The sequence below is a fragment of the Leucopleurus acutus genome (genome assembly GCF_964270905.1).
Source record: "Leucopleurus acutus genome assembly, chromosome: 2".
Lineage (NCBI taxonomy): Eukaryota > Metazoa > Chordata > Mammalia > Artiodactyla > Delphinidae > Leucopleurus > Leucopleurus acutus.
Window position 1 is genome coordinate 167,622,322 of NC_139143.1, and position 26,459 is coordinate 167,648,780.

General features: G+C 42.2%; 1 protein-coding gene across 3 annotated transcripts; it reads left to right on the forward strand.

Annotated features, from left to right (window-relative positions):
* The first annotated feature begins 555 nt into the window (after positions 1-555).
* Positions 556-25,375, forward strand: RNF19B (ring finger protein 19B). Of its 3 annotated transcripts, none has more exons than XM_082832624.1 (9): positions 556-1,281; positions 14,316-14,521; positions 16,067-16,211; positions 17,595-17,757; positions 18,208-18,322; positions 19,339-19,479; positions 20,449-20,656; positions 23,416-23,547; positions 24,560-25,375. In XM_082832624.1, the coding sequence occupies exons 1-9, from the start codon at positions 650-652 to the stop codon at positions 25,014-25,016; spliced, it is 2,199 nt and encodes a 732-aa protein (XP_082688750.1). In that variant the 5' UTR covers positions 556-649; the 3' UTR covers positions 25,017-25,375. The 3 variants fall into 3 exon arrangements, with proteins under 3 accessions (XP_082688750.1, XP_082688751.1, XP_082688752.1); XM_082832625.1 differs by having other exon boundaries at positions 16,070-16,211; XM_082832626.1 differs by having other exon boundaries at positions 24,510-24,629.
* Positions 25,376-26,459: the final 1,084 nt, after the last annotated feature.

Consider the following 26,459-nt stretch of genomic DNA (forward strand, 5'->3'; position numbering starts at 1 on the left):
ATTCTCTTGCAGATAGGGGGACCCCGTCTGTCTTATCTAGTAATGCCTCCACTTAACAGATGCTCAATGAATATACTCTTTATTAATTAAAGCTTAATAAACAACAACAAAAGAAGTGTTGGAAGGTGGACCAGCTTGGAGTCACCATCTGATTTACCCTTATCTGCTTTTTACAGATGGAGTAACTGAAGTATCATTTGCTGCAAGTGGCAATCGGCCCATCCTTGAGGAAAGGCAAACCGAAAACTCCACCTTATGGATGACGGGGGTCGGGGAGAAGGTATTGTAGCAGGAGGTCTAAAAGGCAGTTGGGTTACCGTCTCCTCAAGATGGAGATCCTGGAATCACCTGACCCCCGAGGAGGCGGAGCTCCGCTCTAGCACGCCCAGCACGCCCCACCCCCGCTCGGCCCCGCCCAGCGCCCCCACCCGGGCGGGGCGGCGCGGGTTGTGAGGTGTCTTCGCGAGGCGCCTGCGCAGTGGGCAGCGGCGCGCGGGGCGGAGGCTTTATAACCACTTAGTCGCTACCGTTCGGTTTCTATCTCTGGGAGGGCGGCTGAGGCGGTGGCGGTCGGGACGCCGACTGAGGGGCGCTGAGGCGTGAGCTGTGGCGGCGCTGGGCGCCCCTCGCTCCTCGGCCTCTGGGGGCCATGGGCTCCGAGAAAGACTCCGAGTCGCCGCGGTCTACATCCCTACACGCGGCTGCGCCCGACCCCAAGTGCCGCAGCGGCGGCCGGCGCCGGCGCCTCACCTTCCACAGCGTCTTCTCCGCCTCGGCCCGCGGTCGCCACGCCCGGGCCAAGCCGCAGGCCGAGCCGCCACCCCCGGCCGCGCCGCCGCCGCCCGCCCCGGCCCCTGCCGCGGCCCAGGCCCCGCCGCCTGAGGCGCTGCCCGCCGAGCCGGCCGCCGAGGCCGAGGCGGAGGCCGCGGCGACGGCGGGGCCCGGGTTAGACGATGAGGAGGCGGCGGAGGGCGGCGGCTCGGGCCCGGAGGAGGTGGAGTGTCCTCTGTGCCTGGTGCGGCTGCCGCCCGAGCGGGCCCCGCGCCTCCTCAGTTGTCCGCACCGCTCGTGCCGGGACTGCCTCCGCCACTACCTGCGCCTGGAGATCAGCGAGAGCCGGGTCCCCATCAGCTGCCCCGAGTGCAGCGAGCGACTGAACCCGCACGACATCCGCCTGCTGCTCGCCGACCCACCGCTCATGCACAAGTACGAGGAGTTCATGCTGCGCCGCTACCTGGCCTCGGACCCCGACTGTCGCTGGTGCCCGGCCCCGGACTGCGGGTGAGAGCGGGGGCGTGGCCCGGGGGCGGTGGCCGCGGCGGAGGGAACCTGGGGCCTGGGGCTGGTCACCGCGTGTGACCGGCCCCAGGGGCCGTCCTTTGCGCACCGTGTGTGTGTGTGTGTGTGTGTGTCCGTCCCAGCGTGGAGGGAGAGGTGAGGGATGACCAGGGGGAGGGAGGGCCAGGCGGCAACTGCGGAGAGCCGGTAACCGCTAACCATCCGCACGCCCAGAAGAGTAGGGTAAACGCACGCAACACCCCACCACTGCCCGAGGGCTTGAAGTGGGGGCTGAGCAGTCGGTGAGAAGGGAGCTGTCCATCAAGTCAGGAGGCAGGGAGAGGCCGTTTTTGGTCGGGTGAATGCCCCTCTGTCCAGAGGTAGGGGATATGTCTTAATGAGGATGGGGAGGGGATATCTGGCAAAGGATGGAATGAGAATATCATTGTGAGGGGGCAGCGCTTTGGAGGGGTGTGTCCATTTGGCTAGGGGCATACTTTGCAGCGTTTCAGGAGAAGGGGTGTTCTTTCTGCCCACCACTGCTGAAAGTTGGAATGCAGGTGACTGAAATGGCACTAACGGGAAAGGACAGCTCCCAGGCAGCGCTCTGGGGGCACCCTGGGCATTGTGGTGTGTCTTCTGTGCCAAGCTATTGGGGGGCCCCCTGTGGTTCTTACACTGCTGTCTTGGGCAGGGTGCAGAGTGGACAGACCCTTTCTTTGTCCAGAGAAGCAACGGGGCACTGAAAAGGATGCCCAGAGGTTGACATGGTAGGAGAAAATGTGTTTCCCAGCTCCTCTGATCTTGAGTTCTTGACGATGCACCATGTATGCCGACTTTTTAAGGTCAGTGAGAAAATAGGCAGTAGATGCAGAGACATAATACTACCAGATTTCACTATCGGGAGCATTCAGTGGACACCGCCCCCGACCCCCACCCTTACCTTTTAAAATCTGATTGTGTGTTACTGTCAGTACATCCCATGAACGATTGCATGCAGCAAAGAGGGGCGTCAGACTGTGCCATTACCTGCTCTGCGACCTTGGACAGATCATTTTATTCTTGTGTGTCATGTTTTGAGGACAAAAAGATGCTAGGAACTCCTAGTAAAAAGCTGAGTGTTCGTTTCTTTCAGAGGAGTTAAGAAAGGCTCTTAATTGTAGCCTATGTATCAAGGCTTTTAAGATTTCCATGATTCTGCTATTTGTCTCCTTCAAAAGAAGCCGACTTAGAGTATCTAGGGGAGTAAGATGAGTTATTCTATTTTTCTGTTCTGACAAACTTGTTTAGAGATGGATGTGTTATTTAAGCTCACTGAGTTGGGGTTTCTAAATTACTTTGAAGTGTTGTGGTCAAAGGTTGGGGCATTTAACTATGGTAGGTCACTTTCACTTTCAGTTAATAAGTATCAGAAAGAACCTCGTAGGCTCTTGGAAAAGTTTGCTTATATCTGGACATCTGGTGATCTTCCTAGCCTTAAGGGGTTAATTTACATGGTATTGAAGTTTTACAGACACTATTGATCTATTTTCTGAACCAAAGGAATATTTACTTAAGAGAACACTGCTTGGTTAACTTTGGAATAATATATTAACTCCTTTTTCAGATGTGAATTTCCTTGAATTTTAACTGAGAAATGTGGCATCACTCATTATATTTCTGGAAAAGTTCTCTTTTTGTTTTTATTTCTCTGAAGTCAATCTCTGTCTTTGCTCACGTCAATAAAAATGAACAGGAATTAATTTACAATCTTGATGACAACTCTAAACCATTACTGATTTGGAAGTTATTAAAAAATTAGGCCATTTCTTATTTTAGCCAAGTATTGGATTACTACCATCCAGAGGTTTTTTTAAATTAGTTAAAAAACTAACAATTTTAATATAATCTTTAAATGTGTTATCTGTGGGTTTAAAGAAGGTGACGTCTGGGAAAAGCAAGCAAGCTAGCATCTGAGTATCTATGTGTCAGGCATACATAATTTAATTTGATCCCTGCAACATTGTAAGATAGATTTGATCTTGTTTTACAGATAAGGAAACTGAAGTTTAAATGAATTGAGTGACTTGTTTAGGGTCATATAACTAGTGGGTGGTGGAATCAGGCTTGGAACACTGGTCTTAACTCTAACCAAGGCCAGTATTCTTTTCTCTCAAAGCATAAAAAGCTTTAAAAAAGCATAGGCTTATCAGCATTATTGGGGATGCTACTGTTTGGGTCATTTCATCAAGTGTGGCCTAAGGACAATGTTGAGAGAGCCAAAAATGCTAGAATCTGGTTTCTCTTCTGATTCTTATTGTTAACAGCCTATTACCTACTTTATTTTTCTTACCTGAAATAGGCCTAATCCTTTCCTTACTTGAGAGGCCTAATTGATATTTTCAGGGTGTTTTGAGAATTCAGTTGAAGGTGTTAGATAAACAGGGAGATAAACAGGGAGTAACTTTAAATTTCTGTCACTTCCCAAATAGGTGGGGATGTGGCCAGTGGTTTTGCCACCTCTTTTTAATGTCATGAGAAAAATAACTTGTTTTGTTTTAATGAAACTGTTCTATTCTTCTGGGTCAGGTAGAAATCATGGATGAGAACTAGAAGAGAAGCCTAAGACCCCAATTGTGTCTTCTCATACCTGACCATCTTTACTGCCTGCAGATTAAGTTTCTGCCAGCCAAATTTATCAAGTTCCTTTTTGCTCTCTGTGTGTATATGTGTGTATTTGGCAGGGTGAGGGGAGCATATAAGTGATCTGATCGTTAGTTTTACTGTGATCACTCACGATAATAAGAACACTATATGTTAAACGATTCATTATTTGTTTATAAGATATTTGTGGAACAGAGAAAAGAATCTTGAATTTTTCTTTTTTCATACTTAAATACAATTTTATTTTATTCATAAATAAGGGAACTGATTTCTATGGGAAAACATTCACATTATTATTAGTATTATTAAGTACAATATTACCAAGTGCAATTTTTTTTTTTTTTTGCTGTGCGAGACTGTGGGATCTTAGTTCCCAGACCAGGGATGGAACCCGGGCCCACAGCAGTGAAAGTGCCGAGTCTTAATCACTGGATTCCCAGGGAATTCCCACCAAGTGTAATCTTTAAAACATACTTTCAAATGAGATAAAATTAACTCAGAATACAGATAACTGACATTTTTATAGTCCTTTATAATCTTCAGACTGTAACTTCATTCAGAAATAATTTCATTTTAGTTTCATACAGGTAGATGGTGGTAGACTCATTTTATAAAAGAGAAGGCAGTTCAGAAAAGTTTAAGTGTGGGACCCAGTGTCTCACAGCTGATAAATGGTACAGTTGATATGCTACCCCTTAGAGTCTCTACTTAAGCACAAGGTCTTTTCAGAAACCTCCAAATCATGTAAACATGTAATGTTTTCCTCTCAAGTGCCCTGTTGCCTATCTTTAAACCCCTTCAGAATCTCTAGAAGACTGAGGGGTGAGCAAAAGAGACAACAGAATATTTCCTGGCATACAGGGGGCAGATCTTCTTTACAGAAGAACAGGAGATAAGGCTGTCTTGACCTAAATTCTTTGTGCAGGTCCACCACTCCAGCCTCTCATTGCTGCCTCTGTCTCCTGCAGAGACCCCCATCCCACCTGACCCCAGAAGGTAGTATCACTTATTGGCCATCCTAGATAACTGGACTGGATTATCCCATAAGCAGGAAGCTTCTGTTTGTCTCGTAACACTTTTATGAGGGAAGAGCAAGCTCCCTGAACAAGACAGATTTCTCAGTCAGTGAGGGAGGATTTTCACTTTCTGAAGCCTTCCTGAACCTCTTCTCTCTCTCTTTCTTTTAAAAAATATAATTAATTAATTTATTTTTTAAAGGTGGAGATGGGGAGCTTTTTTTTTTTTTTTTTTTTTTTTGCGGTACGCGGGCCTCTCACTGTTGTGGCCTCTCCCGTTGCGGAGCACAGGCTCCGGACGCTCAGGCTTAGCGGCCATGGCTCACAGGCCCAGCTGCTCCACAGCATGTGGGATCCTCCCAGACCGGGGCATGAACCCGTGTCCCCTGCATCGGCAGGCGGACTCTCAACCACTGCGCCACCAGGGAGGCCCTAAAGGTGGAGATGGGGAGCTTTTAAAAACAATGTTTATTTATTTATTTATTTTGGATGCTCCAGGTCTTAGTTGCAGCACGCGGGATCTTCGTTGCAGCATGCAGGTTTCTTCGTTGCGACATGCAGACTTCTTAGTTGCGGCATGCAGACTCTTAGTTGCACCATGCGAACTCTTAGTTACGGCACGCATGCGGGATCTAGTTCCCCAACCAGGGATCGAACCCGGGCCCCCTGCATTGGGAGCATGGAGTCTTACCCACTGGACCACCAGGGGAGTCCCCTGGACCTCTTCTTAATTTAGCTCTGTACCTTCATTTTCATAACTCTTTATTCCCCTTACAACACCCCTCGCCATTTACATCATCCTACAGCCCAATATGTCTTTCTCATATTTGCCAGAGTACTCATTCTAAAGTGGAACATTTTATATCATTGCCCTGCTTAAAACTGCTCATACCTGACCTACAAGATGACTTCTTATGTCTTTAAGAACTTATTCTTTATATGATCTATCCTTATGATTTAAGACCCTTTATGGTCTCCAACCATCTTTTGATCTTGTTTTCTATTTTTCACCAACATCAATATTTCCCAAGGTATAGGCATTACTATTGAAAAGAAAAATGTTTTATGATTGAATAAGCTTGGGAAATGTTGGATTGAACAAAATAAAGCAACTCTATTTCTGAGCTCCTTAGACCCTTTAAAAAATACTAATATACACTGTAAATCTTGTTAATGCTAATATGCAAATCTTCAGTCTGGTATAATTTCCATAAACTGAGATCACCAGGAAACATATTTTGTTTTGTTTTGTTTCGATGACATCTTTAAAGCATACCTGAAACTTTCCCTATTTGCAGTTCTCTAAACTCCTTTAATAGTTATTCTGTCCTGCCTTCTGTTACTGTCCTTATTTAACACTAAATCTTGTGCTCTGAGTAAATTGAGAGCTCCTCTAGACTAGGATGTCTATATTCCAACTTTTTCTACAACTCTGAACAAAATCTTTCGATTAGGTCCCAGAAGAATGGGATGAATAGTTAAATTTTTGATACGGGGGATAAAGAATACAAACACCACACTTTTGAGAGGAGAAACAGATAAGAGGAGGGTGTGCAAGAAAGGACAGACAAGTAATCATTAAACAGACACTTTTCAAAATCATATGGTGTTGAAACTTAGGTGAGTATTGGGTATTACAAAAAGGACTTAGACATGGGCCTCTTGACAGGGAGTTTGGCCTGGTAGAGGAGACAGATAGGTAAGTAGGAAGATAATTATAAATGCAATGTAATATATACTAAAGAAAATACAAGTGTTCATAGAAGATGGATGAAAGGTTTTGCATGATGGTGTCAATAAAGACTTCGTGGAGGAGGTGATATTTGATCAGGGCTTGAAGAATATGAGTAGAAATTTATACCAGACAAACAAAGATGAGGGTAGAGAAAAAGGTGTCTTAAACCAGAATGTTATGAGTAAATGCATGGAGGTATAAAAATTCAAGACTAAGTCTGGAGTCTCGTTTGGTTAGCCTCTGGATATACAATATGGGGAACATGATCTGGGAAGTGACTTGAGATCCATCTGAAAAGGTAGATTGGATTCAGATTTATAGGTCTATCTATGCCATGCAAAGAAGTGTAAGTTTGAAGGACTTTTTTCTTTTTTGTTGAAGGATTTTAAGCAAAAGAGTAACATCATGAAAGAAACTTCTGGAACTGGAATTTGGATTGGAGTAGGGAATAAAGAGACTGCAGTCTCTTGCAGTTGTCTGGTCAAGAGATGACATGGGTTTGAACTAGCGCAGTAAAAAGGAAGATAGTAAGAGTATGGCTCACTGTGACAACTTGGCCCATGTTTTCCACCCTTATATATGCTCAGGGTCTGTTTGTAAATGGTTATATGGCCTGGAACGGTGAAGTACAGACATAATATAGGAACACATTTCTTTAACTCCCAGGGTTTGTTGGAGCATAATCAAATTCATACTATTGGGAATTTTTCCCCCAGGGCTGGAGTAAGGTAATGCTGTGGTCTGGCTTGTCACACATTATAATGTTTCTCAAGTTAGGAAATTAACAAAATTAATAAAAGTTGTATGAACTTAATGGGGGGAGGAAAGGATGCTTCTGTGTTCTTGGCATCATGCAATTTCCTACACCTTCCATTTAGCTTCTAATTAGCAGACCTGAATGCTCTGTTCAACTAAGAAAGCAGAGTAGGAGGCTCCCGTGTAGGACATGGAAGAGAGGGAACAAGATAGTCAAGGCAGTTTTGGTCTCAAGGATGAAGGGTTTTTCTTGACTGCCTGGGGTAGAAGATTGCCCTAGTCAGAATTTAGGAGTTTGCTCCGAAAAGGGGCTTAAACAGAATTTTAGGATTAAGTTATAGTACTTGACATAAAGAAAGCCAATAGATACATGGATAAGTTTAAAAGATTGCTTTAGGGAAAAGTAATGGCCCAGGAGAAGAGCTAAATGACCTGGGGAAAGTAAAAAACCCAAACAGGAGAGGGTCTCTATCATTCATTCAACACAGGTATTTTAAGCATGAATCAGTGTGCTAGACCCTGGAGATTAAAAGATGGTTGATACTTTTCCTTCTCTAGTCTGGTTGGGGAAGCATACATATAAACAGATAATTACAATATAATGTGTTAAGTATTGTAAAGTAATTATGCACAGACACAAAGTGGGCAACCAACTGCCTGGAGAGGTTAAGTGGATTTTATAGAGAGGATGACATTTGAGCTGGTTCTTAAATGGCTAAGTATTTGCCAGGACAAGAAGTAAGGAGAGGGCGTTTCGAGGCTGAAAGGAATAGAATATGCAAAGGCCAAGAAGTAGGACAAAACACGCTGTTTATCTATACCATAACTTTTGGGACAAGATCTCAAATGCAGTTTGTTTGTTTTTTTAAATAAATTTATTTATTTATTTATGGCTGTGTTGGGTCTTCGTTGCTGCACGCAGTTCTCTCCAGCTGCGGCGAGCAGGGGATACTCTGCTGCAGTGCGTGGACTTCTCATTGCGATGGCTTCTCTTGTTGCGGAGCACGGCTCTAGGCATGCGGGCTTCAGTAGTTGTGGCGCGCAGGCTCAGTAGTTGTGGCACGCAGGCTCAGTTGCTCCATGGCATGTGGGATCTTCCCAGACCAGGGCTCAAACCCATGTCCCCTGCACTGGCAGGCAGATTCTTAACCACTGCACCACCAGGGAAGTCCTCAACTGCAGTTTTAAAATATGTTTAGTTTTGGGTTTTTTAAATAGAAATTTATTTATTTTTATTTATTTATTTATTTTATTCATTTATTTTTGGCTGCATTGCGTCTTCGTTGCTGTGCACGGGCTTTCTCTAGTTGCAACGAGTGGGGGCTACTCTTTGTTGCGGTGCACAGGCTTCTCATTGCAGTGGCTTCTCTTGTTGTGGAGCACGGGCTCTAGGCGCGCGGGCTTCAGTAGTTGCGGCACTCGGGCTCAGTAGTTGTGGCTCACGGGCTCTAGAGCACAGGCTCAGTAGTTGTGGCACACGGGTTTAGTTGCTCTGCGGCATGTGGGATCTTCCCAGACCAGGGCTCAAACTCGTGTCCCCTGCATTGGCAGGCGGATTCTTAACCACTGCACCACCAGGGAAGTCCCAAAACATGTTTAGACTTAAAACATGTTTAGACTTAAAACATGTTTAGTTTTAAAACTCGAAGGCTGCAAGCACCTATACTACCATTTTAGGGATAGAATCTAAAGTTTGGAGATTTTAATTAGCTCAGTGTCATGCAGTATGAGTCAGGGGTAAGGAGCCCAGACCAGGCACCCAAAAACAGGAATGCCAAGTCTCGTGCCCTGAGTAATTCTGTGTCATGGTAATAGGTTGCTGGGGGTCTTGAGTATTTGGGGTTATTTTACTTCCTTGGAACCAAATTCCACACCCAAAATTGACATTGTCAATACTATCAAATGTTCTTTGAAAAAAAAGAAGAATCTGTTAATAAATATTTACTCCCACCATGTGAGGTAGGAATGGATCATGAAATGCTCAAGGCTTCCTGACTGGCAGTCTATCTAATATGTATTGTCAGAAGTTGACTTAATAATTTTCTGAGATCATCCAATACCTTTCTCATTTAACACAAAATAGCAAGCAAGTCACTTTCTTCAGGAGAAACGTTTTTTATCTTTAGTAGTTATTTTACAACTAGGTGGGATAAATTTGCTCAGAACTCCTACAGGGTATGAATCATTTGCATTCATACATTGACCTCTTCTCACTTTGCTCTTTCTGAGAAGAGTTTTAATACAGCCTGTATTATGTAACATAGATGATACCTTGTCATCGGTAATTTCAGTGTCATTCTCAAATCAGCTTGCAGAATCTATGATGAACCTGAGAACTTAAGTTGCTATCGTGAACATCTAATGCACAATCAAATAAGCAAACAAACCATAGAATAAATCTAAGAAAATGTTATTAGTCTTTTATTTAAGCTGTTTGAGGTCTTTGACTATTGGAGTAGAACATGGAATAGGTGACAAAGCCCCGATGGCAACACCTAAGCCTGAACTCATTGACCTGTCTAAAATTTGTTTGAACTTTCACAACTGCTGTCCTCCATTCTTCATTTGTTTGTTTAAATTACTTTTTTTTGAAAAAAAGAATTATTTTAAACAGGTGTCTACTTGTTAGTCTGTGCATTTAGTTGACATTTTTAGAATTAGTCAGAAAGGCTAACAGTTTGTAAATATATATGTTTTTGTTTTTGTTTTTTTTTGCGGTACGCAGGCCTCTCACTGTTGTGGCCTCTCCCGTTGCGGAGCACAGACTCTGGACGCACTGGCCCAGCGGCCGTGGCTCACGGGCCCAGCCGCTCCGTGGCATGGGGGATCTTCCCGGACCGGGGCACGAACCTGTGTCCCCTGCATCGGCAGGTGGACTCTCAACCACTGCGCCACCAGGGAAGCCCTGTAAATATATTGGATTGCTTGTAGGAAAGTAATTCTTGGTAAATAAACATGAATTATAAGAAGCAGTTGATACTGGTGCTGATAGATTCTGAATTGTCCATCTTTACTAAGAATATGTGTCAGAAGGGATTGGGGGGAGATATGGCCATATTCTATGTTAATTCATAAGATAGATGAGTGGTATTCTTCGATTCTGGAACCTGTCAAGAAAAGAGATTTCAAGGTATACATTCAAATTGGGGAAAATAATTTTTTGGAAAGATAAAATGAGCTTTCAATATAAGTTGATCACGAACCCATCTATGTTCATTGTCTCTCAGTCTGCCATCAGACCAGCTTCACTATGAAACTTAAAAATGAAAAAGTATTGAAATCATAAAACTCCTAAAAGAAAACATACGCAGAACACTCTTTGACATAAATCATAGCAATATTTTTTTGATCTGTCTCCTAAAGCAGAGGAAATAAAAGCAAAACTAAATGGGACCTAATTAAACTTAAATGCTTTTGCACAGCAAAGCAAACCATTGACAAAGCAAAAAGACAAACTACTGAATGAGGGAAAATATTTGCTAATGATACAACTGATAAGGGGTTAATATCCAGAATATATAAGCAGGGAGAGGGTGTGGAGAAAAGGGAACCCTCTTGCACTGTTGGTGGGAATGTAAATTGATACAGCCACTATGGAGGACAGTATGGAGGTTCCTTAAAAAACTAAAAACAGGACTTCCCTGGTGGCACAGTGGTTAAGAGTCCGCCTGCCAACACAGGGGACACGGGTTCGAGTCCTGGTCCGGGAAGATCCCACATGCCGCGGAGCAACTAAGCCCATGTGCCACAACTACTGAGCCTGCACTCTAGAGCCCGTGAGCCACAACTGCTGAGCCCACATGCTGCAACTACTGAAGCCCGCGTGCTTCTCTGCAACAAGAGAAGCCACCGCAGTAAGCCCGCGCACTGCAACGAAGAGTAGCACCCGCTCGCCGCAACTAGAGAAAGCCCACACGCAGCAATGATGACCCAATGCAGCCAAAAAGAAAAAAACTAAAAACTAAAAATAGAACTACCATATGACCTAGTAATCCCACTACTGGGCATATACCCTGAGAAAACCATAATTCAAAAAGAGACATGTACCACAACGGTTCATTGCAGCACTGTTTACAATAGCCAGGACATGGAAGCAACCTAAGTGTCCATCGACAGATGAATGGATAAAGAAGGTGTGGCACATATATACAATGGAATATTATTACTCGGCCATAAAGAGAAACGAAACTGAGTTATTTGTAGTGAGGTGGCTGTACCTAGAGTCTGTCATACAGAGTGAAGTAAGTCAGAAAGAGAAAAACAAATACCGTATGCTAACACATATATATGGAATCTAAAAAAAAAATGGTTATGAAGAACCTAGGGGCAGGACAGAAATAAAGATGCAGACGTAGAGAATGGACTTGAGAACACAGGGAGGGAGAAGGGTAAGCTGGGACGAAGTGAGAGAGTGGCATGGACTTATATATACTACCAAATGTAAAATAGATAGCTAGTGGGAAGCAGCCACATAGCACAGGGAGATCAGCTGGGTGCTCTGTGACCACCTAGAGGGGTGGGATAGGAAGGGTGGGAGGGAGATGCAAGAGGGAAGAGATATGGGATATATGTATATGTATAGCTGATTCACTTTGTTATAAAGCAGAAACTAGCACACCATTGTAAAGCAATTATACTCCAATAAAGATGTTTAAAAAAATTAAAATTTTTAAAAAAGGTAATTAAAAAAAGAGAGAGAGAGAGACATGTACCACAGTGTTCATTGCAGCACTGTTTACGATAGCCAGGACATGGAAGCAACCTAAGTGTCCATCGACAGATGAATGGATGAAGAAGATGTGGCACATATATACAATGGAATATTACTCGGTCATAAAAAGAAACGAAACTGAGTTATTTGTAGTGAGGTGGATGTACCTAGAGTCTGTCATACAGAGTGAAGTAAGTCAGAGAAAAACAAATACTGTATGGTAACACATATATATGGAATCTCAAAAAAAATGGTTCTGATGAACCTAGGGGCAGGACCGGCGGAATAAAGATGCAGACGTACAGAATGGACTGGAGGACACGGGGAGGGGGAAGGGTAAGCTGGGATGAAGTGAAAGAGTAGCGATGACATATATACACTACCAAATGTAAAATAGATAGCTAGTGGGAAGCAGCTGCATAGCACAGGGAGATGAGCTCAGTGCTTTGTGACCACCTAGAGGGGTGGGATAGGGAGGGTGGGAGGGAGGCGCAAGAGGGAGGGGATATGGGGACATATATGTATAGCTGATTCACTTTGTTATACAGCAGAAACTAACACAACATTGTAAAGCAATTATACTACAATAAAGATGTTAAAAAATTAAAAATAAAAAACAAAATATATAAGCAGCTCATACAAATCAACATCAAAAAAATTTTTTAAATGATCCAATTGAAAAATGGGCAGAAGACCTGAATAGACATTTCTCCAAAGAAGACATACAGATGGCCAACAGGCACATGAAAAGATGCTCAACATCATTAATCATCAGCGAAATGCAAATTAAAACCACAGTGAGACATCACCTCACACCTATCAGAATGGCTATCATCAAAAAGTCCACAAGTAACAAATGTTGGCAAGGATGAGGAGAAAAGGGAGCCCTCGTACACCATTGGTGGCAATGTAAATTGGTACAGCCATTATGAAAAACAGTATGGAGGTTTCTCAAAAAATTAAAAATAGAACTACCCTATGACCCAGCAATTCCACTCTTGGGTATTTATCTGAAAAAAGAAAAAAAAGACCAACACAAATTCGAAAAGATACATGCACCCCAATGGCAGCATTATTTACAATTGCCAAGATATGGAAACAACCTTAAATGTCCATCAACAGATGAATGGATTAAAAAGATATGGTATATATACACAATGGAATACTACTCAGCCATAAAAAAATATTTTTCCATTTGCAGCAACATGGATGAACCTGGAGGGTATTATGCTCAGTGAAATAAGTCAGACAGAGAAAAAAAAAATACTGGATGATATCACTTATATGTGGAATCTAAAAAATAAAACAAGCTAGTGAATATAATAAAAAAGAAACAGACACACAGAAATAGAGAACAAATTAGCAGTTACCAGTGGGGCAAGGGAAGGAGTAAGGGACAGGATAGGGGTAGGGGATTAAGAGGTACTAACTACTATGTATAAAATAAATAAGTTACAAGGATATATAGTACAACAGAGGGAATATAGCCAATATTTTATAACTATAAATGGAATATAACCATTAAAAATTGTGAATCACTGTGTTGTACACCTGAAACATATAATGTACATCAACTAAATTGCAATTTTAAAAAAGTATACTTGCTTTAGTTTTTGCTGTTGTACTTTATTTTACAAATGTTCTATCCTTTATAAACAAATTCTATTTTCTCTAAGTATATCAAATCATCAAAAGGAAATAGTTTTGTACCCTTATTTATGAAACTTACTGGGACAAACTGCTCCTAAAGCAGCTTAAACTATGACTGAATACATGCTAGAAATTCAGGCTGGACTTCCCTGGAAGTCCAATGGTTAAGACTCCACACTTCCACTGCAGGGGGCACAGGTTCGAACCCTGATCGGGGAACTAAGATCCTGCATGCCATGCAGTGTGGCCAAAAAAAAAAAAAAAAAAAAATTCAGGCTAAGTATGATATTTTCCCCTACTTTTTCAGGAGATAAATGATATGAGTTTTTAGAATCTCAAGAAACAATTTACTTTCTCACACAGAATGTTTTAAAGTTTGTTAGGTGTGCTCGTGCATGTGTTATTTGTTATATGTGTGTTCTTTCCTCTGCATCGTATGAAGTGTTGGGGGTACCACACAGTGTTACCCCACTGGGACTGATGCATGTCTTAACTTACTTATATCTCTTCCTATTTCCTTACTCAGGTATGCTGTTATTGCCTATGGCTGTGCCAGCTGCCCAAAGCTGACCTGTGAGAGGGAAGGCTGCCAGACTGAGTTCTGTTACCACTGCAAGCAAATATGGCATCCAAATCAGACATGCGATATGGCCCGTCAGCAGAGGGCGCAGACATTGCGAGTTCGGACCAAGCACACTTCAGGTCTCAGTTATGGGCAAGAATCTGGACCAGGTATGAGTTGGCATTGTCTCATTTGTCTCTTTATTGATATTTCATAATGTGAGCCCAAAGCTGGGAGAGATTACCTTCCTGTATAACTCAAGGATTAGAGAGCAGAGACTATTTGTTTTTTGTTTGTTTTTATAAATTTATTTTTATTTATATTATTTATTTTTGGCTGCATTAGGTCTTCGTTGCTGCACTCGGGCTTTCTCTAGTTGCGGCGAGTGGGGGCTACTCTTCGTTGCGGTGCACGGCCTTCTCATTTCAGTGGCTTCTCTTGTTGTGGAGCACAGGCTCTAGGCACGTGGGCTTCAGTAGTTATGGCACACGGGCTCAGTAGTTGTGGCTCACGGGTTCTAGAGCGCAGGCTCAGTATTTGTGGTGCACAGGCTTAGTTGCTCCGCGGCATGTGGGATCTTCCCGTACCAGGGCTTGAACCTGTATCCCCTGCACTGGCAGGTGGATTCTTAACCACTGCGCCACCAGGGAAGTCCCAAGTGCAGAAACTCTTTGGTAATATTTTCAACACTTTATTTGGTATGTAGCTTCTCTCTCTGACCATTTATAGGTTGTCCAACCCAGGTGAAATTGGAATAAAGCAAAACTGAATTCTGTACTTTCTACCTTCTTAGTAATGTGTCTCAGATTGGAGAGCAGTTGGGCCCTTTAGCTAGGAGCTTTTTCAGAACTTTCACTGTGAGCAGAAAGACGTTTAGTATTAAAACTACTGTTTTCCTACTAGCTTTAAATACATCACTGGTTTTAGAAGTAGAGTACAGATTTAAGGAAAGGAAATAATATTAGTATGGATTAATGATTAACCTTAAAAGGAGGAATATCACACATTCAGTTCCAACCTTGACATGTCAGAGTGAACCTCTTTCAAAATGTCAGTGGGTTTATTGCCTTTTATAAGTGTGCTTTATTTCACTGATGTCATTTGAGAGAAGCTAGTAGGAAAGATTTTACCATTCACTTTTTCCTGGCACAGTATAATCTCCTAAATTCTCTTTGTAATAGGATAGTTCCTAGCTTGCTGTGAAAATTACCAGGTGTATGCTATATAGCATACTCAATTGTTTGTAGGTTTTGAATTTTAAAGTATCATGGGAAGGGACTGTGAATTATGTTAACAGCAAATCACAGTGATACTTGTACCTGAGAAATGAGTTTAAAGCCAAATGCAGGCTGCAGACTGTTCTTCCTGTAGGACTGTGCTTTTAATTCTGCCAGCCTATTGGCTGCTGAAATTCCATTTTTCTTGGAACCATCTTTCTCTCTAGGGAAGTCTCCTTGCTCAGAGTGTGGCTCTAGTGCTGTGTAAGATGCCAGATTGGGGGATAGGCAGCTCAGTATGAGACAGGATCCATTTTATGAAATTTCCTGAGGTCTAGACATAGCCAGCCTTCCAGTGAAGTGGTTTGCACAATTTGGAATCCTCAGTCAAGAATTCTTGACTGCCTCTTCATTTCTTGTGCATACTCCTAGGAATAATAAAATCAAACGAGGTTTAACTAGGGATATTTTTCTACCCATTCTTTCTCCCCCACTTAGCAGATGACATCAAGCCATGCCCACGATGCAGTGCTTACATTATCAAGATGAATGATGGAAGCTGTAATCATATGACCTGTGCAGTGTGTGGCTGTGAATTCTGTTGGCTTTGTATGAAGGAGATCTCAGACTTGCATTACCTCAGGTGAGATGAGAAAGTGTCTGTTGTTTTTATAGTCTTGTTCTCTTACTGATGTAGGGAAAAGAATGTCAAAGAACCATCGTTGTCTGTCCTCTCATTACAGCATAAGGAAGCTTATGCTGTAAAAAAGTTCCTCTGAAACACCCTTCCAATCATGTTTTTCTCCAGCTCAGCAACTTCCAGTGACTGTTTTCCATTACCTTCCAGATATAGTTCAGTTTCCCTAGCATGACTTTTAAGGTTTTCTGCAGTCTGGCCCCAATATACCTTTTTCCATTTTGCTTTCATAAATGCTATGTCCCAGATTATCTGTGTCTCTTCTGTGTTATCTTACCTCCATACTTCTTCATGTTCTTTCCTTCACCTGGAATGCTTTATAATCACCTCACCCCCCAGCAACCCCCTTTTATCTCAGCTGTTCAGTTCTTATTCAGCCTTCAATGGCCACTTTAAATGTCATTCCATCTCTGATGCCTTCCCCCAGTTTTTTCTGCCTCATTCTTCTTTACTGACATTCTTTAAATGTTCTATAAATGTCATCATGACTTTTAATTACTTCATTTACGTGTCTAATTTTGTTAAACTATATTAAGAGTCTTCAGGCCAGTATTACCTTTTTACAGTTCCTTGGATATAGTAGTCATTAAAATATTGTCCTGAAGGAGTTAATATTTACAAACTTAACTTCATCGTGTGGATGAAACATTTTCATTTCCAATTTAGCAAACATTTGATTACTTACAGTATACCAATTATTGGGGACACAGGGGTGCGTAAGACATGATCCCTACTTTCAAAATTACTTACTCTTATCTAGTAGAGAAGACAGTACAAAGGGAGTGGACAAAAGTGGTTGGACTCAGAAGGGCTGAGTGTAAAAGTAGCCAAACTCAGAGTATGAAACTGTCATAAAGGGTATGATGAAGTCTTTTTATATCCTATCCCAGGAAGATGGTTTGCAGTATCTACATATGCCAAGAAAACTATGCAAATCAGAGAGAGTTCATTAGCTGCAGGACACAGTATGTATGGATGAGATGTCAAGTGCATAGACTATGCAGGATCCCACGTAGTATCACTCAAAGAAGTAGGTTCAGTTTGGTGGGTTAGAGAGGACAGAGTGCAGCAGAAAAGAATGGAAAAGAGGTTTCGTTTCAAGTCTGGAGGGCTGCCTTTACAAAAAAAGAAAAAAAAAGTAAAGAGCCAGAACTCTAATAGTCTGGCCTTGTCCTTTGCTCCCCCTCATGTAATAAATTCATTTCTTGTAATCTCTTGTAACTGTTAATCACTCCTATAGAAAAGAATGCTCTTGCTCTTATCAAGCTCTCTGATGACAATAGCTGCATTTGTAATATTGACATTAACTTCAGCATGTTTCCTCTGTAGCCCCTCTGGCTGTACATTCTGGGGCAAGAAACCATGGAGCCGTAAGAAGAAAATTCTTTGGCAGCTGGGCACATTGATTGGTGCTCCGGTGGGGATATCCCTCATTGCTGGCATTGCCATTCCTGCCATGGTCATTGGCATTCCTGTTTATGTTGGCAGGAAGGTAAGATATGTTGAGTTCTGTGCATGTTCCATCTTCAGGTTTGTTGGTAAAGGTTTGAAGGAAATGGGGAGGAGCTTATGTTTCAGAGCTGCCTGAAAACCAGCTGGTTCTTAAATAAAACTAATTTCTTAAATGGATTTTTCATAAATCCCCAAGGATCTGAAAGTTCTTATTAACATCCTGGGCCTGGTTTGTCTCAGTGACTTAAAGGTAAAATGCTTACTTCACTCCCCTGAGTTACTTTGTCTCTTCTTATATTAACTTTTTCTGTATTAGTTTATATCGTCCTGGTCTGAGTTAGATTAAAATGTGAGAAAGATGTCTCTTTGACATGGGGGAATATGTTTTAATATAGATAACTTAAAAGAGAATATTCACTTATCCTTTTTCTCCCTAGCAAAAAGATTGATGTCCTAACCTGCTGACCTGAATTTTCTTTCTTATTCTTAGATTCATAGCAGGTATGAGGGAAGGAAAACCTCCAAACATAAGAGGAATTTGGCTATCACAGGAGGAGTGACTCTGTCGGTCATTGCATCCCCAGTTATTGCTGCAGTTAGTGTTGGTAAGAAGCTAGCCAGGACCATGACTCCTCCCCTTACACGACCCACTCCCATTAGCTTTCTGGCCTCGCAGTTTAGCCAGCCGGCCAGATGTTTCACCCTGGATGCTCCTACATTTTATGTCAGACCCACCTTGGGAGTTTATTAGGCACTGTTATTATTATCAGCCACACTAAAGTATCAGAGTTTGGGATCTTTCATTCGTAAGTTAGTGCCTAGAACTCCATCTGGCACATTAAAAAGATTGAATTAAAAAATATTACTTTAAGGCCTAGTTTTTCACCTTTCCTCTTCCTTCTTCATTTGCCACAGAACCCACAAAACAAAATTACTTTTGATTTGCTTAATGCCTCACAGTATTTTGGAAGGCATGAGTGTCTGTTTTAGAATAATAATAATATAATATTTTCTGAGACTCTCCATGTGCCAGGAGCAGGTCTGAGTGTTTTGCCTGTATTAATTTATTTAATCCTCACAGCAGCCCAGTTGTAACAGAAAGGTGCAGTAATTTGCCCAAGGTCACTTAGCTGGGACATGAATTAAGGCAGTCTGACTTCAGAGTCTGGGCTTTTAACAACTAAGCCATTCTGCCTTCCACAGCAGCAAGATTTTGGAATTAACACTCTGGGGGGATCCTAAACCCTAGGAGTCACTTATTTAATGTTTGATTATTGATTGGTTCTTGGATTAGCACTTCAGCAGTGAATGGAAGGGGGAAAATGAAAGCAACATATATTTACTGTGCTGAGCACTGTATATACATTGATCATTGGCAACCCTAGGAAGATATGTCCAAGGTTATAACAGCTGGTAAATTGGAGACAGGATTCTAATCCAGGCCTTTCTGATTCCAAGTCCAGTCATCATTCTGTTGGACCAGTCTACCTCTTTAGCATAGCTATCTTCTGTCTTTCCTTGGCCCTTTATAAAGTGGTTTGTCTGTGTTCAGCCCTGGGAAGGAGAATTCAGGGCAGCTGCAACCTGATGGCCTGCTGACATGTTTCCTTATCTTCCCCAGGTATTGGTGTCCCTATTATGCTGGCTTATGTTTATGGGGTTGTGCCCATTTCTCTCTGTCGTGGAGGTGGCTGTGGAGTTAGTACGGCCAATGGAAAGGGAGTGAAAATTGAGTTTGATGAAGATGATGGCCCAATCACAGGTAAAAGGAGAATTTTAATTTCCCTTTGAATTTTTGGAACACAAGATAAAAGTCAGTAAAATTCAGCACATTTTACAGAGAGATTGACATTGGATTACATTGGCTAATGAGCTTTATAGGAGGTAAAGTATTTTTAGCTTTTCATTTCTTTTTTCCAGAGTTATTAGGTTAATTCCCCTGGTACTTGCCTCTGTGTGGCAAAGTACAAACTAGTAGGACTCCAAGGTACAAACTAGTAGGACTCCAAGTAACTCTAAGTATGCTGGTAATAGTAAATTACATAATTATAATTATAATAAAGTCTTATATCTGCATGGTACTTTATAATTTTCAGAAGACTTACACAGTTGTTATTTTCACTTGGCTTTTACAACAGCTCTGAAGAGAGAGGGCCAGGGCTGTTATTATCCCCAATTAAAGGGAACTTATTTAAGCCTTTGTCTCAACATCTGTTAAATGTGTTTAAGAGCTTCTGCAGAGCTGGAACTATAGCAAGTCTTCTGACTTATACTTTGATGTTGTTTTCACTTTACCATATTAACTAACCTGGGACACAGAGATCCCCAAAGGTCTTTCAAACTTCCTACTAGAGTCAGCACACGACCTAAGTGTATCTTGAAATTTTCATGTTTAATTAGATGACATCTATAGTGTAATGGAAAGAATAGGAGACTTAGAATCAGATTGTAGTTTTGTGTGACTAGCCACAGACAAGGCATTTAGTTCTAAGCTTTTGTTTCCTCACCTAAAATTGGGGCTATTAGTTCCTAGTTACTGGGAAGATTACATGTGAGCATATGTTAAAACACCGGATATGTGGTGGCTGCCTGTAGTAGCTATTCATTAAGTGAATAAATGAGTATTTTTCTACATGAATATTCTCTGCTCTGAAGAGTCATTGCAGGAAAATGCCAGACTCTGTTTTGATACTGTGCTATCATTAATTGAGATGTTTGGTTCCATCCCCAGTGGCAGATGCCTGGCGAGCCCTCAAGAATCCCAGCATTGGGGAAAGTAGCATTGAAGGTCTAACTAGCGTATTGAGCACCAGTGGAAGCCCTACAGATGGACTCAGTGTTATGCAAGGTCCATACAGCGAAACAGCCAGCTTTGCAGCCCTCTCAGGGGGCACACTGAGTGGTGGCATTCTTTCCAGTGGCAAGGGAAAGTACAGCAGGTAAGCAATTTCTGACAGAACCAGTTGGAATTATAAGAAGTAACATATCATATTGAGCCATTTCTCTGTGCCAGGCATGTCTCATATAGCATATCATTTTGATTTAATCATCAATGGTGTTTTTTTGTTTTGTTTTGTTTTAACTTTTACAATTAGAAAATAGGCTAGAAAGGTTAAGCAACTTAAAAGTTCTGTGTTTTTTCCCACTGCACCATAGTGGCTCCATATAAAGAATAATTTTTTTTTTTTTAAACACAATAATCCTGTGTTCCTGGCCAAATCTCTCTCTCTGTTTTTTTTTTTTTTTAATATTTATTTATTTATTTTGGCTGCGCCAGGTCTTAGCTGCAGCACATGGGATCTTTAGTTGCAGCATGTGAACTCTTAGTTGCGGCATGCGTGTGGGATCTAGTTCCCTGACCAGGGATCGAACCTGGGCCCCCTGCATTGGGAGCACAGAGTCTTAGCCACTGGACCACTAGGGAAGTCCCAATAAAGGATAATCTTGACTTCAGATCCTCCCTCTACTACGTTAGGCTGCCTCCATCAGGAAGGGGAAGCATGCATTTTTGTAGAATTCCCAAGACTGTGTCCTCCCTTAGGCTTATCACTGGCTTTTAGTTGAACAGCATTTATACTATATCTTGTGGCTTATTGGTGCTGTTATTCTTAAAACCTTCCTATTCTGATTCCCATTTGATAGATAAGGTAAATCAATTCTATAAACTTGCGTTGAGAATATGTAAAGCTTTATGACTAAAAGGTTATGACTTGGTTGGTCGTTTTACCAGTTAGGAAAAACAGAACATATTCAGAGGAGCATAGCAGATGTTACATGAGAAGCAGTTATTTGAACGCACTGGAGAAGAGAGCCCTGGGGAGGGGTAAAGGTGGTACAAAACAAGGTAGGGAGGTAGGGGAGATGCTTGCCTTCAGATATCTGAAGGGCCTTGAACTGGAAAAAAGGATTAAGAGTTCTGCCTCATGCCAAGGGATAGATTAAGACGATTTGGCAGAAGCTAGAGGGAAACTAATTTTGTTTCATTATAGAGACTATAGGAAAAATCTATATAAAGTCCAAAGAAGGGATGGATTACGTCTATCCCTGGAAGTGTTTATAAAGTGAGACCAGAGGGCCATTTGGCTCTTAGAAGGAGTCAAGCAACAGATGGCAGATGGACTGGATCCCACACCTGAGTGCTTGTCAGTTACCTGGGAGCCTTTTCAAAATAGATGACAGCACCCTATCCCAGAATTAATAAATTAAAATCTCCCAGATTCTCTCCTAATCTCCTAGGGATCTATGTTTTGAAAAGGTTCCCCAGGTGATTTTAGCATAGCCATTGCACAGACTAGCATCTGCGAACCACCTAAGGTGATAGATGGCCTTTGTGAAAGGCCTCTTCCAATTCTAACCGTGATTCTATGACAGAGCTGAAACTAGGACCCAGGTCTCTGACTCAATGTACTTTCCATTGCACTGCCTCATTTTCCTGAGCCATGGCACATTTTTGAAGGGCATCTAAGGCTGGAGCAGCAGAGCAAAGACTCAGGCAGTAGGATGGAGGTTGATTGAATGTGCAGCTGCAGGCTGCTGCTGACCTGTCTGCGTTTCATGACTCTGGTTGTCTCTTGTTAGGGGATCCTGCCCACACATGCTGGAGAATTCACTGTTGTGCTTTCTTAAAACCAACACCCCTGTAAATAAGCAGACATAATTGGAGACTGACTTGCTGAAACTGCAACTTAGGCAGTCCAGCTGTTCCCAGTACTGTGAAAGCCTTTTATAGGAAGTGAATGAGTCAGATGGGTTTGACTGTGAAACCCATTATGAGGAAATACTTAAGTGTGCAACCAAATGATATTGGAGTCAAGAAAGGAAAAGCTATGGGTCCTCTGAGACACCATTGGGAAACTTTGCTGCTCTTGTCAGAGGTTGACTCTTATTATGTCCTTTAAGCTCGTAGGCTGGGGGTAATTTGATTGCTAAATGTTTAAGTTCCTAGTAGGTGCAAGACATGGAGGGTAAAGCGTGAATGAGGTGTGGTCTGTCCTTTTTTGGAGCTCACAGATGACGGGAAAGAGATGCATAAATTGATTTAATAAATAGGTAGGTGCTGTGGGAGCACTTAGCAGGAAGTGACTGGTTTGATAGAAGAATGAAGGGAGATGATACTTCCTTTGTTGTTAAGGACTGAGTATGAGTTTGTCACATAGAGAAAGGAAACTTCCAGAGAGAGGGACTAGCATATGCAAAGTCATAGAGGTATAAAATGTGTATAGGTGTGTAAGGAAAGAAAAAAATTCAGTGTGATTATGATTTAGGACCTATGGTGAGAGATGGAACTGGAGAGAGAGCTTGGAGGCAAATCAGTAGACCTTAAATGCCTGTTGGCAAGAGGGAGCCAAGAGAGGGCTGATAGAGTGATCAGATTTTTGTCCACATTGGCACTGATCTGGAAGTTGTTTGACTTGGACTTAGGGCTACTGGAAAGAGAACCCAATTGCAGTTACCCACTCGGGAGCTGTTGAGGGCCTGAAGTTAAACAGTTAGCAGTGGGGATGGAAAGGAGGGGACGATTTCAGTAGATAAATTTAAGAGAGAAGATGTGTGGGCATCTGTTTGAGCTATTTGACATTTGGAGAAGATCAGATCAACTCAATTTGCAAGAGAATAATGGAAGAGGTATGTGCCAGGAAGCAGACTGTCTCGGAATACCCAGGTCTCGCATTAACTTAAACGTCCCCTCTTTACACAGGTTAGAAGTCCAAGCCGATGTCCAAAAGGAAATTTTCCCCAAAGACACAGCCAGTCTTGGTGCAATTAGTGACAACGCAAGCACTCGTGCTATGGCCGGTTCCATAATCAGTTCCTACAACCCACAGGACAGGTATGTGAACAGTCAGAAGCCTAGGAGAGGTTGCATTTTTTTGGTTGGGTTTTGGCCTTAGAAGCTCAATGCCTCATGTTAGGGTTCTGTGTACCATCTAGTGTGATACATAGTGTGTATACCCTGTAAATTCATCGAGCAAGTTCTTGGTATGGGAGTATTTGGCATCTCTTGATTGATTTTTCTTGTTAGCACTTGATTTTTAGAGGTTCTTTCTTCCTTTTCTATTTCCTTTTCTTTTCTTGGCTATTGCAACAGTGTAATTATTCACATGGAACTGAAGAGCTAGATTGGTGTCCATTGATGTATGTATGTAGCTCTATGGTTTCTGCTCTCATGTTGCTCTTTGCTTGATGTGGCTTCTGTAGCCTATTTCTCTTTATATTTGAGAAGCTAGTGTATCTGGTATGGTGTGACTGCAGCACTCCCTACTGGAGAGATTCTGGTTTCTTCTAATTGTGGCAGAGAAGTAAAAAGCTGTGACTCTTCTTTCACTTTCATATTTTGAGTTAGATAGTGTGAGGCTCCGAACCTTAGTTGAATTTTGGAAGCTCATTTTTAGTTGTTTAAAGAAATTGGCAGAATAACTAATAAGGACCTACTGTATAGCACAGGGAACTCTTCTCAATACTCTGTAATGACCTATATGGGAAAAGAATCTAAAAAAGAGTGGATATATGTATACATATGTATAACTGATTTCATTTTGCTGTACAGCAGAAACTAACACAACATTGTAAATCAACTATAATCCAATGAAAGTTAAAATATAAAGAAATACAGAAATTGGCAGAGATGTTTGTGTGCGTATTTTAAATCAACAAAAAGATCTAATTGTTCTTCTCCATCTTATTTGAGTGTTAGGTTAAATTTTATTTTCTCTAAAAGTGAGCTCTATTCTACTGTTTACCTATATTTTCGGACTTTCTAATCCTGAACCCACAAACTGCTTTTACCAACAGGTATAGCATGACCCATGCATGATTCAGCAAAGTGGATTTTGTCTCCACAGAGAATGCAACAATATGGAAATCCAAGTGGACATTGAAGCCAAACCAAGCCACTATCAGCTGGTGAGTGGAAGCAGCACGGAGGACTCACTCCATGTTCACTCACAGATGGTGGAGAATGAAGAAGAAGGTGGTGGTGGCGGTGGCAGCAATGAAGAGGATCCCCCCTGCAAACACCAAAGCTGTGAACAGAAAGACTGCCAGGCCAGCAGACCTTGGGACATCAGCCTGGCCCAGCCCGAGAGCATCCGCAGTGACCTGGAGAGCTCTGATACGCAGTCCGACGATGTGCCAGACATCACCTCTGATGAGTGTGGCTCCCCTCACTCCCAAGCCGCAGCCTGCCCCTCAACACCCAGAGCCCCAGGTGCACCGAGCCCAAGTGCCCATATGAACCTCTCTGCCCCAGCTGAGGGGACGACAGTCTTGAAGCCGGAAGATGCAGAAGCCAGAGTATGAAGTGGAATAAATGCTCCTGTTCTGAGAAGCACACTTGTAACTGCATCTTTTGGAATCTTTTGGGGGTGGGGCAGGGATTTACATATTTTATTTCAAAGATTTTCTGGTCACAGGTTTTCCCCAGGGAAATTCTGAGAAATTTGCAATTTCTTAACAGAGGAAACATGAAAACTTTGCCCTTGGTTCCACCCCCCCATCCCCTTTGCCCCCCCCTTTTTTAGTTTTAATTTATTGGTTAAACTGATGGTGGCAATCTGTGAGGTGTGTCAAAGAGTGTACAGATGTATGTGTGTATATTGTATGTATGCTAACATATTACTGCAGGACACATTTTAATAAAGATTTCTGTCGTAATTCAACTCCTCTCATTTTCCTTGGCTTGGATAGTTCTCCAGAGCCAAGTGTTTGAAACAGACCACTACATCTTTAACAGTCTCTAGATCTAAGCTTTCCTAATCCCAGGGAAGAAGGATGGTATTCTAACCAGACTGCAGTGGAGTCATCTGTAAACCAATGACTCCTAGTATGACAGGAAGCAAAGCCAAGCTTGACTTGGACTGTGTAGTCAGACTGAAGAATTAGCTGAGTCAGCCAGATAGAGAAGCTGGAGATTAAAATGAGCCTTGTTTGCCCTCTAGAGGCAGCTGTGCAGTTTTCCTATTAAAGCTTTATTTACCCCTTTCTGCATTATAGTCACTATTAGAAACGTGCTTCAGAGGAGGGAAGGGGTATCAGTTCCAGTGGCTCTTCAGAAATCCCAGTGAATGTTGCATGGTTATAAGTTGGGGAACAGAGTATTCTTACTGGATAAAGAAATGTACCTATTCTGCATAATCACCAAGCAATATCCTAGGTGTTTGTTATGCTCCCGTGTGTACATTCCCTGTTCCAAAAAACTCTCTAGTTTTGCCAATCTAGTTTAAGTAAGAGGGACTAAGGAATCTGACTAGGATTTGTAATGAAAGGAGAGAGGAGGCATGTCATCAAAATCACAACATATTTAATTTTATCTGATCTTATAATTTTGTCAGAATTGAGCTAAGTTAGTGCTACTTGGGGTTTTGGCTCTGTCTAGAATAATGGCCTTAGAAATCAAAGCTCATACATAGTATAGCAGAAAAATTAAAAGATTTATGAAACCTGATCTGAGATTCCAAATCTGGCAGTAATTTACTCTGTGACTGTGTGAGTCAGTTACTCTCTCATGCCGCTAATATCCCCAACTCTCAGACAGTATTTAAGGAGCTTCCAGTGCCAAACTTCTGTGTCACTTTAACCCTGGGCCCAGAGGAAGAATTGAAAACATCCTTTCCCTGAGGACCAGATGGCTTTCTGTTTCCTTTCACAGATGCACCTGCTCTTTGTCTTCCTGACCTGTGCTTTACTACGATGAGGATGATGAGTCTGGACAACAGCCATCTTGGAAGATTCTTATCTCTTGGG

Coding starts and splice junctions, on each gene's coding strand:
- RNF19B (XM_082832624.1), top strand. CDS start 650: ATGGGCTCCGAGAAAGACTCCGAGTCGCCGCGGTCTACATCCCTACAC. Junction 19,480..20,448: donor AGATGATGGCCCAATCACAG/GTAAAAGGAGAA, acceptor TTCCATCCCCAG/TGGCAGATGCCTGGCGAGCC. Junction 23,548..24,559: donor TCCTACAACCCACAGGACAG/GTATGTGAACAG, acceptor TTGTCTCCACAG/AGAATGCAACAATATGGAAA.